The 21,345-nt window shown below is 37.6% G+C and overlaps 1 protein-coding gene across 3 annotated transcripts in view; it reads left to right on the top strand.

The window, feature by feature from the left end:
- The window catches only part of LOC119773602 (myocyte-specific enhancer factor 2A-like), a 62,644-nt gene extending 44,975 nt beyond the window's left edge, over positions 1 to 17,669 (top strand). For all 3 annotated transcript variants that reach the window (XM_038270658.1, XM_038270657.1, XM_038270655.1), the window contains exons 4-10: positions 3,208 to 3,342; positions 3,554 to 3,743; positions 5,830 to 5,883; positions 8,748 to 8,908; positions 11,635 to 11,761; positions 14,016 to 14,112; positions 17,308 to 17,669. In XM_038270658.1, coding sequence (XP_038126586.1) covers positions 3,208 to 3,342; positions 3,554 to 3,743; positions 5,830 to 5,883; positions 8,748 to 8,908; positions 11,635 to 11,761; positions 14,016 to 14,112; positions 17,308 to 17,650 — 1,107 coding nt within the window. In that variant the 3' untranslated portion in view covers positions 17,651 to 17,669. The remainder of the gene's footprint in view (positions 1 to 3,207; positions 3,343 to 3,553; positions 3,744 to 5,829; positions 5,884 to 8,747; positions 8,909 to 11,634; positions 11,762 to 14,015; positions 14,113 to 17,307) is intronic.
- Positions 17,670 to 21,345: the final 3,676 nt, after the last annotated feature.

The raw sequence follows: 21,345 nt of genomic DNA on the forward strand, positions 1-21,345 counted from the left end.
TTGGGGTAACTAGCAGCGTCTGGGAATGCAGAGGCCATGTGTCGGTGGGTCAGTCCGTCCTCTTCATGCTACGGCTTATAATGAGAGGAGCAGAAGGATGAGATGATGGATACCAGAGAACTCCTGTCATGGTCAAGCCTTTTTAGTTTGATGCGTCCACCAGTGCAGGTGCCATTATTTCCCATCTATCCATCTTTCGCTGTATTATTTTTCTTCACCTAATCTCCAAAAATCTGATTGTACCAACTCCATTATTTAAACCAGGAAGCTACAGTTTAAAAGATGAAGCACTAATTCTTACCTGCCTTTAAGCCGTTCTTTAATTGCCTTAGTCGTGCATCTGAGTCGTGTTATAAAGTGTAAGAATAGCTGCTTGAAGTTTCCCTGTTGGTGATTTGCCTCTGAGGCAGCATCTCGGTGTGTATATGTGTGTGACATCATGCTTTGTTTATAACATCGCTGTCTGTCACCTATTTCCAAGCTGTAAAAACAGTCCCATGCAGCCCTGAGCCACCTCTGTTACCAAATACAGCTATGAAACTTTCAGGATAAAAATCTCGGACCTATAAGGTGGAACCAGGTTGTGAAAAATACTGTTTTCTTTCTAAAACCATCCAGAGCTGATAAAGTCAAATTCTGTTTATCTGCAAACAGTGATGTATTTTATGCAATCAGATAGCTTTTTATGCTTTTTACACATTTTTCAATCAGTTGCTTGGCATGCAGATCTAGAAATAAGTGAAAATGTCTTAAATTAACTGTATTCACTCTTAATTTGAGGAGGTAAATAAGGTTGTTTGCCAATGGAATTAGTATTTTTAGTCTTAGAATAAGACAATTGGATAACATGCACTTAAAATAAGACTTTTATTTTAAAGCTGCAGTCTGTAACATTGAGGAGAGAGCAGACTTCGACTGAAAATTTGAAGAAAAACAGGTTTCACGCCACTCCCCCACCCTCTCTGCTTCACTCATGCCCCACCTCCAAGCTCCACCCCTCTCACAGCATCTGCGCGGCTACCGCATGCGACAAGAAGGGGGGGGGGAATTCAGCGTGTGTGAGCTGTGATTGACACTCCAGCAGACGCTCCTCTGGCTGTGATTGGTTGTTTTGACTCGTCCCGAATTATTCTTTCCAGATTGAAATACAGGCAGTAGGCGGGACCAATTGAAGCAGTTTTTTTCACAGGTTACATATCACATGTACTGCTATCTGGGCATAGGGACAGTTTTAGCCAATATGACAAAAAAGTGATTTTTAAAAACTTACAGACTTCAGCTTTAAGTGTTAATTGTCTCATTTCATTGGCAAAGTTTCTCACTTACCTCCTCAATTCAAGAAAAAATGCACTTATTTTTAGAAAAAAAAGGACTTATGTAGATATAAATTTTTTGCAGTGTGCAGTGCGTCTCTATCACCCCTCCCTCCATCCAGGCTCCTTTTATTTGGCTTCAATCAGCCTCCGCAGACACCTGTAGTCTGTAGTCTTTTTGATTCTTCAGTGCTTTTTGGTATTGCTCTGCTTTTTGTTTAATAAATTCCTTTTTTAAAGAAACTCTTGCTGAATTCTGGATCCGCCTCCGTGATTCATCACAAAATTTTTACATTTCTTTGTACAAGCTTTTAAGTATTGTTTTATCTGTGTGCCATACATTTGATATTTTATTTTATTTACTCATATTTTTCAGTTGAATGGACTCAGGAAAAAATGCAGACAGGATTTTGCATTTTCGGTTTATAAAGCATGCACTTTAATTTATGTATTTATCTTAATAAGTTTATAAATATAATAAAAGTGCATTAATAATATTGATATTTATATATATATTTTTTTTTTTTAAACAACGTTTTAGGTCCAGGTCAATAGGCTATGTTCATTTCAATATGTTTTATTAAACATTTAACCATTTAACCCCTGGCTTGTTGCAAATTTTTTGTTATTTGCCCTCGGTGTTTTTGACTTTGCCATCCGTGATCTAGAGGATGAATGTTTCCTTGTAACTTCATGACTTCTAAATCTGCTGCTACAAAATGATCTCTTATCAGATTTTAAAACACGGAGTGAGACTGTTGCATTTTTTTAACAGTGCAGAGCTGGTTTAAGAGGAGCTAAACTTGGAAATTAAAGGTCTAGAACCTCTATTGACTAAACGTTACACCGTGTTAGTTCAAGCGATTATTTTTTTGGAGGTATCAAAGTATGAGGGGTAAATGTAGTTTGCATTTACATTGAAATAAACATGCATCATTTCCCCTTTTTTTCTGTGGCTGAAATGATATGAATGTATTTTAATAGGAATTCTTTTCCAAGGCACTTTAACAACATTAGGACTCGTATTACCTCTCTGTTGCCTCCTTTTTGTGTTATTTAGACAGTCTTTCATCTAACGACAGTCTGAGAGGAGTCCATATTTTGAAGCTTAGACACAAAGTTAAATCCAAATCGATTTTCAAAGCTGCAGTGGAAATAAAACCTGTAGATGGATTGCTGTTGATAAAATGGGAACGAGCAGAGAAGTTCACCGAGCTCATATAAAGGGAATAATCTGTGCACTATTTCAAATAACAGTGTAATATAGACCTGGTGAAAATTTATTATATTTCATAGCTTCTTATGAACATTGGTTTCATTTGTACACAATGTTCTCCTTGTACTAAAGGAGGATTCAAAACTCTCACCTACAAGGCAAAGGTTTTCTTTTATTCAGCGGTGACCTCTGACCTCAGATGAAAACAGAGTAAGGCGTTAACAAAGTGGTTTTTAATGCTTTCTAATTCAGCTTTAAAAACCTTTCTATGTCCACTGGAAAAAATGGAAACCTAGAAAAGTCATTTTTATCTTAAAATAAGTGCATTTGTTCTTGGATTGAGGAGGTCAAAGAGACATTTTGGCAATGGCACAAGACAATTTACATTTAAAATAAGAAAACACTATTGCATTCTCTCATTACAAGTGTTTTTTTTATCTAATTATCTTATTTTAAGTGTAAAAATACTAATTCCATTGGCAAATTATCTAATTTACCTACTTAAAATAAGGATAAATACACTTAATTTAAGAAATTCTTACTTATTTCTAGATAAATTTTCCAGTGTGTCTACTGCCAACTTGCAGGAAAATGCTGTTTTCTTGCACGTAAAAAGGAAATATTGTGCTTATTTTTACTCAACTTTATGCTTTTCTGTTTTGCCTTTTTTTGCCGCAGGCCCTGAATAAGAAGGAGCACAGAGGCTGCGACAGCCCGGACAATGAGAGCACCTACGTCCTCACCCCGAGCACAGAGGAGAAATATAAAAAGATTAACGAGGACTTTGACAACATGATGAAAAGTCATAAAATAGTAAGCAATTCTTTTTGCCTATTAATTTTACATTTGGACAGAAGGACGGATGATTCTGTTTTAGATTTCTCTGAGTAGCTCCATTTACCAAATCCATTAGACAGCTGAAGAAATGGATATCGTGGCCAAATAACCGCATGTTTTACTGATCCTATTAAATATTACAGTCTGAGCTGATGTGAAGATCGCTGTTCTTCTGCTTTCCCTCTAGTCCACAGGTCAGCCGCAGCAGCATTTCATGCAAGCAGCGCTAGGCAGCACAAACTATTGTCACGGTGCAGCCGGAGGAGGAGGAGTGACTTCCCAGGTTCTGTCCGACAGCGGGATCCTCTGCTCCCCTCACACACATCCTCAAAGGCACACAAACTCCTCACAAAGACCTCCCAGCACCGGAAACTCAGGTCTGTGTTTAAACTGGTGACATTAAAGTAATGTGAGGATTCAAATCAAGACATTTTTATGCAGATTGACACTAAGGGTCTGATCTTTAGAAGGGTTGTGAGTCTTCAATCGGTGCAAACTTCTTACAAGCAGGGCAGATTTTCAAAGAAAGTGCAAAATGACTTCCATATATGATTCAGCTGGTGCTAACCTGTTTTTTTACTGTTTTGCAGTATGCAGGGGGTGGTGGAGGTACATTTTTCAATAAAAGTTTTAGAAGAAGCCCGAAAAAAAGCTATTTCTAATGAAGCAGGCTGTTCTCAGAGCGCTGGGTTTTATCATGTTCATGGAAAGCTGAATGGAAAAAAAACACTGTGAAAAGAAAACACCAGGAATATTCAAAAAGTGGATAATGTCACGATTTGGCTATGGCTAGTTGACCCAAAAGCAGAGGCAGGGAGGCAGAGGTGAATCTCTTGTGGATTAAATAATGAGTTTACAGAAAACAGAGGAAGGTTATCCAAAAAGAAAACAAAGTCCAAACAAACATGAATCCAGGAGTCCAGAAATCCAAAAATCAAAACATGAAAACTAGTCTTAACGTACCAGAAACCATGGAGACATCAGGGGAATCACTATCATAAGGAGGAAGGCTCAGAGAGAAGGAGTTGGAGCATGTTTGATGGTGTTTGACGAGGACCCAGCAAAGAAGAACTGAAGAGAGAGGGCTTTTCAAAGGAGACTGATACAAAGAGAGGGCTAATGAAACTGGGAGCAGGTGTACACAGAACAAGAGAGGGAAAGAGCTAGGGAAAAAGGTGAACACAAGAGGGCAGCAGAGGACAACAAATAGAAACCTGGAAGACTGGAAATAACAACAAAATAATAATTAAACTACTAAAACTATAAAACATGGAGAAAGGAAACCTGACAGATAAAGTTGTAGCTTCAAGTATCATTACACACTTTTAGGTTGAGGAAATGGGATGTACCTTTAATTTTACTATTTTCTGTTGGTTTTGTTTAATATTCTAACAGTCTAATCAGTTTTATTGGCTGTAAGCAAAAATCTTTTACCTAACTCTAACCCAGAGAATCCAGCTCTTTGGAGTCTAATCTCCTGACAGTGGCTCCTTCTCTGTGGAGGGGGGGTGGAATAGGTATTTGATATTTTTAACTATATTTTCATAAATAGTGGCGTTGGATGTAGGAGTTTGCCCTGAAATCGAAAGATTTACGGTTCAAGCCCCGACTCCGACTTTCAGTGTCCTTGGGCAAGACACTTCACCTGCATTGTCTACTGATGGTGGTCAGAGGGCCCGGTGGTGCCAGTGTACGGCAGCCCCGCTTCTGTCAGTGAGCCCCAGGGCAGCTGTGGCTACAATGTAGCTTGCCACCATCAGTGTGCGTGAATGGGTGAATGAATGTAATGTAAAACGCTTTGGTCAAGTCTCCTGACTTGAATAAAGGCGCTATATAAGTACAGGGCATTTACCATTTTATTTTATTTTTTTACTTTTGGTCAGAGCACTTTGAGATGGGCTACCTCTGTCAAGTGCACTTTATCATTGCTATTTTCTTTTTTTTTTATAATAACTTTTTGTCTTTTTTTTTAACAGCCACCGTCAAACTGCCAAAAGCACATGCTGTTTTCTTATTTGGATAGGAAGGAATCGAACCAGTTTGATGGTCTTCACATTTGCACAAGCACTCTTTGCAGATGCCCCGCAACACGCCCACTAATTGATTGCGCCCTTAGTTTGGAACCTTTAAAGATTAGGGCTTAAAATGTATCCATACATGAATGGAATTACATTTTGAACATCAATACAAACTATGCTTGGAGCAAATATTTGAAACGTATTTTAAACAGTCATTTGGAGAAAAGGCTATTTTGATAACAGACTGATTTTATTAGAGTGACCAGCTGTCACTTTGTGCACCTCAGAAGTGAAACATATGACTGAACTTGAAATTCCTCTAAAGAAATGAAAAGTTTCAAGGACAGAAAAACGTTTGGGGGGGGGGGGGGGGGGGGGGGGGGATGTGCACTGGATAAGCAGAAGTCCTTAATAACTGTGTGTTTGTGTTTTTGCTCACCATCAGGTGGCCTGCAGGCCAGTTCAGATCTGGCTCTACACAACGGATCTGGAGCAGCTGGTACGGCTCTTAGAAACATGCTCTGACACATGCAGCTCTTTACACAAACACACACTTTGTTTTCTCATAGTCTGTTAAAGTCAATGTCTGTGAGGTTTGAGGCTGTTGGCTTTGGGTTCTGTCCTGTTGATGACATCATTAGTTCTCCACTTTGCAGTATCTCACATCTTAGCTCCAGGGTGGGACCTGTGAGTCAGTGTAAATAGTTTCTGCTTCAGTCTATCGCTCTAAAGTGAGTAATCAGGGTTTAGGCTGCGCTGAGCTCTACGGAAGAAGAAGAATCTGGCTGAATCGAAGCAAAACTGGGAAGCCGCCATTTTGTAATGTCAACATTAGTCGTCACTTGGCACAACTCTCTGCTCACATCATCATGCAGCTATGAGCTACAGACTATGCTACACTAACACAAACTACTGCTGCAAATCTAGCCTTATCTGTAGAGTTCCCTGAAATATAGCGGCATGACTTTACAGCTTATAAACACATTTTATCTTCTATCAGCTTCTTAGTTAAACGAGAGAAGTCTGTAGATACCCTGGTGGATTAAAAGGAATCCTGTGAACAACAAGGATCAATTGGGGCTGCAGCTAAAAATTATTTTGCTAATTGATTAATCTGTCGATTATTTTTCAATTAATCGATTACTAATCAGATAGCCAAAGGTTCCTTCCTACTTTTCCACTTGAGGAGTTCTTAATAAGGCATATTGACAAGCAAAGATATATATTTTCCTTATCTTAAATGCAATATGTTTATATATTTTTTCACCATTTTGATATATTTAGAGCTCTGAATCGGTTGCTCTGACAGCTAAAAGCATATTTTACAGTCTCTATACTCAGTTAACATTTAATTGATTACCAAATTAGTTGAAAATTATTTAAATAAGTAATAGATTAATCTGATTAATTGTTTCAGCCCTAATTTCAAAGTATCATGGCGTCACGTTGTTCTCCAAAGAGTCTAAGGTTAAAATAGAAGCTGCTGCTAATGGGGGTACATCCGGGCTTCCCTAGAAAGAAGTCGAGATCCAGAGTTTTTTAAAATAATCATTGTGATGGGATCCCTGAGGTATATGGAGGGCCAAAATATATTATGAAATACATACATGCGAATGTACATTAAAATTAGCAGATTTGTTTAATTCATTCAAGTTTTTTTATTTATCTAAAACATGATTTAAATATTGAATATAGTATTAAATCATAAAATGAACCTTAAAATAGTTTATTGCCCCATCAGTTAAAAAAAATTACATTTAAAATGACATACATACTTACTTACTGACTTACTTACTTCTTTACTTACTTACTTACCTTCTTACCTACTTACTTACTTACTTACCTATTTACTTACCTTCTTACCTACTTACTTACTTATTTACTTACTTACCTATTTACTTACCTTCTTACCTACTTACTTACTTATTTACTTACTTACTTACTTACCTACTTACTTACCTTCTTACCTACTTACTTACCTACTTACTTACTTACCTTCTTACTTACCTTCTTAGCTATTTACTTACCTTCTTACCTACTTACTTACCTTCTTAGCTATTTACTTACCTTCTTAACTACTTACTTACCTACTTATTTACTTACCTACTTACTTATTTACTTACCTTCTTACCTACTTACTTACCTTCTTACATACATACATAACATACATAACATACATAACATACATACATACATACATACATACATACATACATACATACATACATACATACATACATACATACATACATACATACATACATACATACATACATACATACATACATACATACATACATACATACATACATACACACATACACACATACAGTGAGTTAGTATTTTTAGGGGGTCTCCAGACTCTCCTCTGTTATTTTTGGGTCACAGACTGAAATGTTTTGGAACCTCTGAGCTACACAGCTGCTCACAGCAGTTTCAATGCAGTAGTCTGAGAGTAAAGGACACAATTTGGAGGTGTGCGCTCTCCTCTTGAGCTGCTAGCCTCAGATATAGATTCCTGTGTTCCAGAGTATCTGGACTCATTGATGTGTTGACAGTGTGGATGAGCCATTGCAGCTACTTATAAGAGCATTGTGTGATTAGTTTTGTTTGAAGGCAGACCATTGGAAGGAGGACGCCGTGGCAAAAGCAGTGCATTAACGTACCTGGAGCGCTGCCAGAGTGTGATGAGCTATTCGCCTTGGCATGAGCCCAGCGCTGCTCTTTTGTTGGTCCCTGACTTCATGGATAAAATGCCACTGCTACCACCGTTCTCATCCAGGAGCCTGACATTCTGCCACGACAATAGCAAAGCAGTAGAACTTTTATGGATGCTCAAAACCATTAGGGAACTCTAGGCTCTGTCTCAGACTAAGGGAAGAGGGCAGAGTTGTGCTAAGCGATTGTTTTTAAGGACGCTTTTCTTGGTCTTCATAGAGTGTTTTTTTTGGAGAGCAACATATCTTGAATTTGTAAATGAAGGCCTTCTTCAGGATCAGACTCCAGGTGTCAGTCAGGGTGGACGTAACGATGACGCTGTCCTCCATCCACACTAGCAGGGTTTGTTCTTGGGGTTGGTTTTTATCCCCAGAAATTTGCTTATAATCCTAGAAATGAAGCCATTACATAACGTTGGAGAGATCAAATAAAGTATTTATGGTTTTCTCTTGTATTGTATATATATATAATGGGTCCGGTACGTGGGAATGCATATGATATAAAATGCAGTTTCCAAGTCTTTTCTCCATTTTTATTAATAATAAAAAAACAAAATAAAGAACTGGATGATTTAAGAATCATTAATGCTGTCAGCAGACTGTTTGGGATCTTCTTTCCATCACTTTTGCTGTGTTTTTTATTCAGTGAATGGATTCATGGGGTCCAGTGATGGAAGCAGCATTTTGGGGAAGATCGGACCAACAAAGTCTCCTCCTTCTCTTCCACATCAAGGGAGCAGCCTGATCCCCAGCAGCCGCAAAACCGACCTCCGAGTGGTCATCCCTCATTGCAAAGGAATGATGCTGGTACGGATCACCTGAGTTCTTAACCTCCAGCCGATACGCTCTTGAATAAATGTGAAGTTAGGCCAGGTTACCTTAAGTGTATTTTGAATGCTTTGATCATTCTTTAATAATCTAGAGAGGAGGTCTTCAAATTCTGCAATTTTTCCCCCTAATTGAAATGTCTTTAAATCCACATTAACATGAATTCAACACACTGCAGTAAACAATTAATTTAATGTGTAATTCATTAAATAAATAATGAATTAAAAATATAAATGTGTCATTAATTTAATAAAATATGTCTTCATTTTATTAAAAAAATATATATAATTATTTTAGTGTGCATTTAATTATTTCATGGTCCTGTGTCGCAGTGCATCGAAACCATTAAAAGAATCTGTCAAACTCACCCATCAAAGTTAGGGGGCGGGGTTAGCGCGAATCGAGTCTCTGTAATCGATTTGCTTCGCCTTAATGTGCAGGGTAACCAATCAGGTGTTAGATAACCGCCCCCTAACTTTGATGCACACTGAAATAATTATATATATTTTTAAAATAAAATGAAGACGTATTTTATTAAATTAATGACACATTTATCTATTTATTTCCTTTTTTATTTAATGAATTACACATTTAATTAATTGTTTATCGCTGTATTTATTTATTTAATTTTGGCACTTTTTATCCTCCATAGTAAACAGATAAATGGAGGCAGAAGATGACTTTTAGTCATCAATGCAAACATTCAGCGACACACAGGAGCTCTTTCAAGCTGGGCACCGTTTAATTCACAACACCTGTCCCATCAACCAGGAATCAGAAATACTTTAATAATCCCAGGGAGAAATTACTGTCATCACACTGATTCATCTGTAATAGAGTGACTATAGGACCAGTTTGATAGAACACAATTTCATACAATATATATAATTAGGAGGTCCCCGCTCCATCTCACCATCAGTTTGGGGGTCCTGGGCCTGGAAAACATTGAAGATCCCTGATCTAGAGGATTATAGCTTACAGTTATTGAAAATCTAAGATTCTAATCTCAGAAATTTTGCAGATTAGAAAATATTTTTCAATCAAAGTTATAAAAGAAGCCTGAAAAAAGCTATTTCTAATGAAGCAGGCTGTTTCTTAGAGTGGTTTCTTATTCATGGAAAGCTGAATGAAGGAAAACATTGTGAAACGAAAACACCAGGGATATTCAAAAAGTGGATACATTTGTAGCTTCAAGTATCACTATACACTGGTATTCTCAGGAAATGGGATGTACCTTTAGTTTTACTATTTTCTGTTGGTTTTGTTTAATTTTTCAACAATCAAATCGGTTTTATTGGCTGTAAGCAAAAATCGTTTACCTGACTCTAACCCAGAGTAAAAAGCTTAAAATAGTTTAGTATCTGTGTCACACCCGGGTGTTAAGCTTTCAAATTCATTTTAAATTAATTGAGGTTCAAGTGATATTCTGCTTTATTTGTTCACCTTGATCTATTATGATGTAAGATAATGAAATGATTGGAACAAATTGACAACTGTAAGTGTTTTTTTCGTGTATTGCCCCAGAACATCCATTCTTCTGCCTCTTTTAGGGTTTTCTATTTATTCTGTTGTTAAAGCGGTCCTAAAATCTGATGTTTTGATGGAAAAATGTTGAATAAAAAAGCCACATTTAAGGATTAGTGTAACTTTAAGTTGTCTTAAGGAAAGGAACGTGTATTTGATGGAACATCTCAGTAACGAGAAAAGTAGGCATAATTAGTAATTAATCCCCCTTTTTAAAGAAAGTGAAATTTATCCAGCTATCAGGGTAAATGTACCAAAATAAAGACTTCCTTTAATAGAAGTTGTCTATCCAACCATTTCTCCTCCTGAGAGGTGAGAGGTTTGCTGACTGTTATCTATGTTTTCTGAAGGAAGTTTAGAGTCTTGCATTTTCTAATCAAATGTTGACAACTTCCTAACTCCTGTGGAGCAAATGCCTCAAACAGCCTGGCTTATATCCGGGGCCTCTGACTGGGCTAATTTACACAGCTTAGTGGTTAAATGCCAGCTTTATTGGCTTGACTCTGGTGCAACGCTGCGATAACAAACAGGATGGAAATTTTTTACTGATTTAAGAAGCGGCTCCTTGATTAGATCATCTTCAAGCTGCTTCTCACTTCCCTCCTTTATGCATGCATGCATGTTCTGCACAGACTAGAGCTGCTATCGGTTCACCGAAGCAATGCACAGAGAGAACTGAGCTCTCTTACTTCATATGTGTGACTGATTCATGACAATGTTTGATAAACCGGTTATTCGCTGTCAGTTGAGGTCAGATGCAGCAGAAAACACCTCAGTCTCCAGCAAATACCTCTGGGTTACATTTAATAACGCTGTATTTTTATTAAATGTTTCTGTAGTGTATGTGTGTGTACCGGTATGTTTATTTAGCAGAGAAGGAGATCATTTGGGATGATGTCATTGGTCACATTATCAGGCTGGGAGGCCAGCAGCTCAGGGAGGAACAACTGAACATTATGAAGTGGTCTGTAAGCCAGTTTGGCTTTGAAGAACCTGCCACACATGCCATTAAACAAGCTAACAGAAGTTTGACTGGAGGCCAGCAGGCATGATTGTACTTAAACATAGGTTTATACTGACACCATGTGGTTGAAAAAGGGCATTGCATACTGTGGCTAAACTTTGCATAGCAAGGATGTAAACAGAAACATGTGGAACCAACTCATTCTTTTTTCCCCCAGAATAATCAGCGGCTGAGCAGCAGTCAGACCACTCAGCCTCTGTCCACCCCAGTGGTCTCCATCACCACTCCCAGTCTGGCCCATGAGGGTCTGGGTTACTCCAGCATCAGCTCTGCCTACAACAGCGGTACCTGTTTGTTTGGGTTTTTCATTTTTCATTTGTGCCTCCTACTGGTAGTAATAATCATTTATGTAGGCTACCTTCACTTTTATACATTATTAAAGGTTACTTAAGTTGTTAAATTAAATTCAGTTTATCTATATAAGCGCCTATTCAAACCACTCGTCATCTCAAGGCACTTTACAGAGACAATTCAACCAGATCAAACAGTCAGATTGGTTGAAACATTTCTACCAAAAAAAAAAAAAGAACAGTTGTTTGCATCGACTCACACTAAGCATGCTTGTAGCGACAGTGGAGAGGAAAAACTCCTTTTTAACTGGAAGAAACCTCCATCAGAACCAGGCTCAGTGTGAGCGGCCATCTGCTGAGGCCGACTGGGGTTCAAGGAGACAGAAGCATAGATACAAAAAGCAACTGCAAAAACTCAGAGCCACCATATCGCAGGATAAAAGAGAGCAGTTACAGTCAGAGAAACAGGACTACACTGAAAAACAGGCCAATCTCCAACATCTAGAAGCAAAGGTGTTGATGGCAGCAGCACAGCTGATTTTCTCTCCAGGATGGAGTCACAGGCAAACAGGAACAGACCAGATGAAGCTACTATGGGAGAATAGAGATAGAATGTAGTAGAATGATGAAAAAGGGGTCCCTATGTCCTCCAGCAGTCTAAGCCTATAGCAGCAGAACAGATAGCTAATAATAGCCTGAGCCACTCTAACTAAAAGCTTTATCAAAAAGGAAAGTTTTCAGCCTACCCTTAGACGTAGACATGCTGAAAAGGTTTCCACAATCTTTATTGTTATATTTTAAATATTTTTATTGATAGACCTATATAAAGCAGCTCATGATCATAAAATACCAGAAACTCTTGTATGTTTTCCAACTCTTTTTGGTCAACAATGAAATATTCAGTACTTTTTAAGAACCATCTTTGACTGCAGCTGGTCTGTTTGAGTAGTTCTCTACTAGCTTTGAACGTCTAAAGGCGGAAATTTGTTCCCATCTTCTTTAGAAAGCAACTTAAACAGATTCATTTATAGGAACCGTTAAGTGGAAAGTCTAGATCCATCCAAACACATGGTCTGATCCGGCTGTTTAAAGTTGTTTAAAGGGTTATGTCAATATTTCTGTTTGTCATTCAGGACTGCGCTGTATTGAGCTCCTTCCATTTTTTTATTATCTCAGACTCATTTCTTGTCTCTTCCAAAAAACAAAAAATATTTCAAAGCATGATGCTGCCACCATCATGTTACAGCAAGGATAACATGATGGCTGTAAACCCTGCTTGTTTTCAACAATGGCTTCCCTTCACCACTCGCCCATAAAGCCCAGATTTGTGGAGTGCACTGCAAAAAATCTAAATCTAGATAAGTCATTTTTTTCTTAAAATAAGTGCATTTGTTCTTGAATTGAGGAGGTAAAAGATACATTTTGCCAATGGCACAAGACAATTTACACTTAAAATAAGAAAACACAGTTGAATTCTCGTATTTCAAGTGCATATTATCTAATTATCTTATTTTAAGAGTAAAAATACTCATTCCATTGGCAAACTATCAAATTTACCTACTCAAATTAAGAATGAATACACTTAATTTAAAAAAATTTGTAAAACTGACGATTTTCGTATGGTTACATTCTTGCATCTGAGCTCCGGATCTTTACAGCTCCTCCAGAGTAACAAGGAACCTCTGATTCTCTGATTAACTATGCTCCTGCCTCGCCTCTTAGTTTAGAGAAATAACCATATCCAAGTCAGTTTGCATTTGTGCCATTTTTCTTTCCTCCTCCAGATGATAGATTGTACTGTAAGTTGGCTCTGATGGATCTCACCCTGCTTTAGACTTCTCCTCTCCCCCCCCCTGGACCCTCTGCTGAATTCTTTGAACCCCATGAAGCTTGTGTCTGTGTCTGACATTAATTTACCAACAGGTTCACTGTCTGGTCCAGTTAGATGCCCTCTGAATAATTTATTTAGGGTTATAAGAGTAAAAGGGGGGTTGACAGAAATGGACTTAGCATCTTTAAAGATGTTATATAAACCATTGTGAAAGTAATATGTCAAATATATTTGACATTTACTGTCTTTTCAGTGTTGTCCTGTTTACATAAAGTCATTATAAAACACATTAAGGTTTGTTGTTTTAATGGGATAAAACGAGGAGTTCTGGGAGTAAAAATATATTCTGAAAAGCTTTTGGACCAAAATAAAACGGCTGACTGAGAGTATTTATCATTTTATCCCTCTGTTGACCAGATTACTCCCTGAGCAGTGCAGACATGGCCGGCTTCAGCTCGGCCGCGGGCCTGGGCTCCATGACAGCTTGGGAGCAGCACCAGCTCAGCTCCTTGGGGTGAGTAACACAGAGCTTCCTACCTGAACCGCTGTTGGTTTAAACAGATCAGTTTTGAGGCAAACTGTTTGGCTTTAAGCTGAAATGAAGAAATAGAAAATATCAAAGGTGTCAAATAACAAAGTAAAAATACTTAAGTACATTTTAGGTATCTGTACTTTATTCCATTACTTATTATTCTTCCTACCTCTGACTTCTACTCATTACATTTTCAGTACAAGTATCTGTACTTTCTATTCCTTACATTTTTTTTTTTCAATTTGAATGTTTATTACATCCTTCAACAATTCAAAAACATACAGTACAACCAGTGATGACAGTGTCAGTACTGTAAAGTGTTCAACATTGAGTGATTGTACAGAGAAGGACTTGGGTTTTTAAACATTTAATCATGAACCCCTCCCGTACTCCCCCCACCTCCGCCAGCAGATGAGACTAAAGAGAAGAAAAAAAACACACTGCATCTTTATTCTGGATCAATAGTGTTTGAGTATTTCCTCTCTGGTTTTAAAAACGATTCCCATGTACTTTGATACGCCTCAATCTGGCCGTTTATTTTGTGTATGAGTCGTTCATAAGAGGCGGTCTCGAAAAGTGCTGCGTAGAGATGTCCCGATCCAGGTTTTTGCACCTCCGATCCGATACCGATATTGTTTTTGGACTTCCGATCCGATACCGACACTGGCCGATACCAGCCTATCCGAGCATGTATTTAAGTTTAAGTTAAAGTATTTAGCCTTAGTTGTAAGACTCATGTTGAAAAGGGTTTTAGTACTCTTGATAACATCTAGCCAGCTAAATTAGGTGAGATTGAATAAAACACAATGATTGGTAACAACAAACTTACCTGTTTATTAAGAGATAAACACAAACTGGACAAAATTATGAATAGCAATCTGAAATTGCACAGTGAACAGTAAAACCGTAAACAGTTAAAGGTGCAAGTATTACTGTAAGTTTTAATAAAAATGCAAAACAGGGAAACACTGGCGCAAAATAGTGGAATGGATCGTTTCAATCGGCGAAACTGGAAAATACGGACCCGATTTTTTTTTTTAAACTGGATCGGCATTTTACATGCTTTGCCGATACGCATTTTTTTGCCAATATCGGCGTCCCGATCCGATCCACGTATCGGATCGGGACAAGCCTAGTGCTGCGTACCATTCTGAATATGTAGGGGGGTGTTTTGATCCTTCCAGTGTCTTAATATAACTCGCCTTGCCGTGGTAAGGGCTATTTTGAACCATTGTGTTTTTTTTGTTCCTATTTTGACCTCATAATCTAAGAAGTTAAGAAGTCCTAATGTAGGTGTCAAAAATAAATTGGAGTTAAGGGTGCTGTTGATTTTTCCCATAACCGCCTGCCAATAAGAAATCAGGTTTGGACACGTGAGGAACATATGAAGCATGTCTCCCCGACTTTGTTTACATCGCCAGCATATCCGAGTTACTTATTTTAGCTCTAAAGAGTTTAACTGGTGTCCAATATAAACGATTCAGAATTTTGAACTGTATCCCTTATGGGCTTTAACATTTGTTTGACTATTGCACTCCACTGTTCCTCTGGGAACTTTTTGTTTAGTTCTGATTCCCACACCTTAAGTCCTTTATTAATGTTGCAATTCTTTCCAATCAAGTAGTTATAAATATGACTTACTCGTCTTGGAGAGTCTTTCAATTTATTAAACATAGTGTGTATTGGTGATTCCATGGATATGGTTACCCCGGGATTCTTTATTTCATGAGGCAGTCCCTTATTTGTAAAAACTTCCAGAAATCTGTGTGAGTTAGGTTGTATAATTGTTGAAATGATATTAAGGAGCCATTTTGAAAGAAGCAGTTTATACTGTCAATCCCTTTTGTATGCCAATTCCTCCAAAAGATCATTTTCCCCTCTAGTTTTATTTTTGGGTTGTTCCACACTGAGGCTGTTCCTTGAGTGAAGGGACAGATATCTGCTTTATTCCTTACATTTTTAAAACAAACGTTATTCGTTACTCTTGGCTTCGGTTTACTGTCTATAAATATTTATTTCCCGTCATGTGCTCCATCCAATGCAGATCATTGGCTCCATCCACATCTAGTGAAAACTAGTGTGATTGGATGAGTCATAGAACGCAAACACTCATTGGTTAGCTAAAGGAAACCATCAGAAGCAAGCAGGTGTTCTTCAAACTGCTAACGTGAATTGTCTATGCCATGCTACAATGTGGGATTCACGAAAAGATGTCGAAATGTCTGAAAGTTCGGACACAGGCGAGAGCGTATCGGGAGACGGAGACCAACAAGACCTCCCCCATCCTTGGCCCTATCTCAAAGAATTGTTCAAAATAGTCGAAAAATTGAGCTTTCAATTCATATAGTGGCATCTGGCTGTTTTTTTTAAAGGTTACTTTATACTTTTATACTTTAAGTAGTTTTTGGAGCAAATACTTTTTCACTTTTACTGAAGTAAAGCGACATATTCTCATTATCAGTTCGTATGAAATCGTACGAAAAGTTATGCACAGTATTTCGTACGTTTTGGACGTTTTTCCTAGAAAAAAAACAGATCAGTGCGCGTGCGCAGCCAGACAGACCAAAAAAGCAGATCCGCAGACGGACGTAAAACTGGGAAAAACAGTGCAATCATGTCTCTCACTAGGTTGCTTGCTGTTTTGTATCTTAGAGTTAGGGTTAGGGTTTATTCTATGTTAAATTCTATGTTATTGAATGGTGCGTAAGATGCGCATGCGCAAGGATATCTTGTCTCGAGGCAAGACGTAAAAATACGACGAAATACGACGAAAAAAACGTCAAAAACGTATGAAATTACTGTGCTTAACTTTTCGTACGATTTCATACGAACTGATAATGAGAATACACTGAGTAAAGAGGTCAAGTTGATACTTCAACTTTTACCAGAGTGTTTTTAAACTGCAGTATCTATACTTTTACTTAAGTAACAAATGTGTGAACTTTTAACACCACTGGAAATGCTTTACTATTTGGTTTAGAGTTGATGTAGAACTTTATCCAAAATATACATTTCTGATATTTTCTGAAGCAGCCACAGCAAAATTATGCTGACTAGATAAAGCTTTGATTCATTCAGAGTTTCAGCAAGTCGGATCAAACAGGGCAGAACGTGTAGCAATGTTTGCCACCAGGTGGCGCTCTCACAACTGCCTCTTCCATCTCTGTGTGTTCGTAGATCAGCAGGCTCCAATCTTTCTGTCCACACCAACATCAACATCAAAGCTGAGCCCATCTCTCCTCCACGCGACCACCTCACCCAGCCTGGATACCTGACCCACCTCGCCGCACCTCCTCCTCCCCCTCCTTCTTCTTCTGCCTCTTCATCCACCCGGGCTGACTTAGGGAGGTCTCCCACCGGCAGCGTCAGCTCCTCCTGCAGCTCCCACGAGGACGGCAGCGACCGAGAGGAGCATCAGCAGAGACGACGTCCAGACCTCCTGCTGCTCCCTGCAGGCCGGTCAGAGGGCAGGGAAAGCCCCACGGTGAAACGGATGAGAATGGACAGCTGGGTGACATAAAAGACGACATGGACAGTTTGAAAGATGGTTCCTGTGTCCGTCTTCTGCTCAGTCACATGGTGACAGACAAATTAAATGGCCTCCCTGATCAAGAAGTGTCAAAAAGCGTTCTTATTGCAGCAGCATAATGATACAAACACAGCTATCCCCGATGTTAAAGATCGTCCAGATCATTCAGAGTCAGAGGTCCTGCCTGTGACTCAACAAACTCAGGCTTGGAAGGTGGTAAGATAATATTTATCTGGTTTCTGGTGAACAATATCTCCATAGATGAAGCCACATTTGGGATAATCTCAGTGATCAGAAACCAGTTACATCCCACCGGATTTCCATACTCTAGAAAAAATCGGCATCTACATAAGTCATTTTTTTCTTAAAATAAATGCATTTGTTCTTGAATTGAGGAGGTAAAAGAGACATTTTGCCAATGGAACGAGATAATTTAGACTTATAACAAGAAAACAAAATTGGTTTGTCTTATTTCAGGTGCATAATATCTAATTATCTTATTTTAAGAGTAAAAATACTCATTCCGTTGGCAAACTGTCTCATTTACCTACTCAAATTAAGGGTAAAAACACTTGATTTAAGAAATTTTTACTTATTTGTAGATTGTTTTTCCAGTGTATAGTTTTCTCAACAGTTTATGTCATCACTTTAACAAGGGTTTCACTGGAAAACGACCTAGAAATAAGTAAAAGTTTCTTAAATTAAGTGTATTTACCCTTAATTTGAGTAGGTAAATGAGACAGTTTGCCAATGAAATGAGTATTTTTACTCTTAAAACAAGATAATTAGATAATATGCACTTGAAATAAGACAATGCAACTGTGTTTTCTTATTATAAGTGTCAATTGTCTTGTTTCACTGGCAAACTGTCTCGTTTACCTCCTCAATCCAAGAACAAATTCACTTATTTTAAGAAAAAAAGATTTTCCCCAGTGAGGGCCTTTGGAAAAGAAAACGATCCCGCACTTTAGGCAATATTTGGATGTTCCACAAAATAATTCAGCTCTGCTTTTTATTAAACGGAGCTGAAGTCTTTGTTTCTGAAAAGCATCATCATCTTTCCAAAGCAAACTTCTTCATTTTGTAGTATAAAATTATGCTATATTTGAAAATACAAAATATTAACGATGAGGCCCCTCAGCAATACACTGGAAAAATGATCTAGAAATAAGTAAAAATTTCTTAAATTAAGTGTATTTACCCTAAATTTGAGTAGGTAAATGAGATAGTTTGCCAATCTAATGAGTATTTTCACTCTTAGAATAAGATAATTAGATAATATGCGTTTTTAAATTAGACAATACAATTGTTCTTTCTTATTTTAAATGTAAATTGTCTCGTTCCTCCTCAATTTAAGAAAAAGGACACTTATTTTAAGAAAAATTGACTGATGTAGATTCCAATTTTTTGCAGTGTATATTTCCTGTCAGATTAGATATATTTAATGTCCCATTTACTTCCATATTCAGCCCCCCTACAACCAGCAACCATGACAACTATTCAGAGTCCGTAATGAGATCAGAGGAGAACAGAATACAGAAGACACACTGCAAAAACCGACCTACAAAAAAGGAAAAATTTCTTAAATTAAGTGTATTCACCCTTAATTTGAGTAGGTAAATGAGCTAGTTTGCCAATGAAATGAGTAATTTTACTCTTAAAATTAGTTAATTAGATAAAATGCACTTGAAATAAGACAATGCAATTGTGTTTTTTTGCGCTCGCAAACTGGAATTTTGCGCGAGGGGCTGAACCATGGTTTGCGGGTGATTTAACAAGAGCGATTGCGTAACTGGTGGCAGGTGCAAAACTGTTGGAGACGCCCTATTTAAATTATGGTTTTGCGCGTTTGGTGGTTTGCGGCATGGCAAGTTTGGACAGCAGATGGCGCAAAAGGAAATTCGACCCCATGGAAATGGAGGTGTTGGTGGCAGGGGCGGATCTAGAAAAATATTTATGGGGTGGCAAGAGGGGGGCAGGAATTTTTTAGGGGTGGCAACATATGGCATTTGTTTACACTTAATTTAATCACAGTTATCACAGTTTGGTGAGAATAGTACTGTATGTACAGTACTAGTGTTTCATGTGAAACAGTTCATATTAGTAATACATCGTACAATGTGATCTCACCTAATAGGAGATAGAAGAATGATAACACTACTTCTAGGGGGGCATTATGACAGGAAAGGTATTAAGGTAAGACACAGGTGCTGAGTAGTAGATGTGTGAGATTGACTGTCAGAGAGGCAGCTTTGCAGCATTTGACCAAGAAGAAACGATAGAAAGAAAAAGTTCCCCATCAGAGATCTATGGACTGAGCTGGACTAAAGTGAGCAGAACTACACAGTAGAAATAAAAGGGTCAAAGCACCAAACAAGGTACCAGACATCCATGTATTGTTTACTCTGAACACACATTTACCCCATTTGTTCCTCAGTAACTTGACATACAGCAGTTAAGGCAACATGAAAGGGACATTTCATGCATGTAAATATGCTGTAGATAGAGCTGTAAATGGAGGACCAACTCTGCCATATTTAAAAATAAATACAGAAATAAATAAATGCTCAATAAATAAATAAGCATACAATTAATTGCCACCAAAAATACAATCAACAAATAAATGTAATTAGAAATTATATTATAATGGCAGGCAGAAATGTTAAAAGGGCAGGCAGAAAGAAATAGCGGCGAAGAAATAACTAGGGTAAAAAAATACAAAGGAAGAATAAAACAGACAAAAATATGATAACATGCACATAAATAAATACTTAAAAATATAAGTAATTAAAAAATTAAGTTGAAGATAATAAATGACAAAAAAATAAATAAGGTAAATATTAAAAAGGCAAAGAAATAAAGAAGCCAATTAAAAGAGTTATATACCTTTATGACTAGCTGTATAATTTAATTTCTACTTACATTTATTTGTTGTTTGTATTTTTGGTGGCAATTAATTGTATGCTTATTTATTTATTAAGCATTTATTTATTTCTGTATTTATTTTTAAATATGGCAGAGTTGGTCCTCCATACTGCTGTATCAACAAATCAACAAAAAGGCGGGTTCTGTATGTTACATCAAAATCTCCACAAATCTGAAAAGAAGCAACATACAAATACATTTTGCTTGTGAGTAGGTTCATACGGGTCATTTCTGGATAGTTTCATACTATATATACAAAAAAAGAAACAACAACACTGCTTCATATTAAGCAGGATTTACACCAGTATCACATTTTTAACTTTTAACACTTTTGGTTTTATTAAAGGAAATATCAGATTTTCTCAGGTGCCAAAGCAAAATGTAACAGCTCTGTAAAGGCTCACCAGAGAGCATAATAAAGTTAACATGACTATAACAGCTGAATGCGGCGATTTCCATGTTGCTCAGCAAAACGCTTCACAACTTTATTTAGATCCAATACCTTTGTGCGTTTTGATTTGAGTTTAACCAAACTTGATCGTCTCTTTTCTGTCATAGTTGACCGCAAATATGTCTTTATGAGCCTGAGACGTCAGGCCTAACTAACATCATAGTTAGAGAAATAACGTTCTGCAACCTGATTTTTATCATCTGTAAATCAGCATTGCAGCTATGCTAGCAACATTGTGCTTTCATTATGATTTCATTCCTCGATAGATAGTTAATCAGTTTTTACCTGTTTCATCCCGTGTCTCCTCTCC

This window comes from Cyprinodon tularosa, unplaced genomic scaffold, assembly GCF_016077235.1.
Source record: "Cyprinodon tularosa strain WSP-4 unplaced genomic scaffold, ASM1607723v1 ctg770, whole genome shotgun sequence".
Lineage (NCBI taxonomy): Eukaryota > Metazoa > Chordata > Actinopteri > Cyprinodontiformes > Cyprinodontidae > Cyprinodon > Cyprinodon tularosa.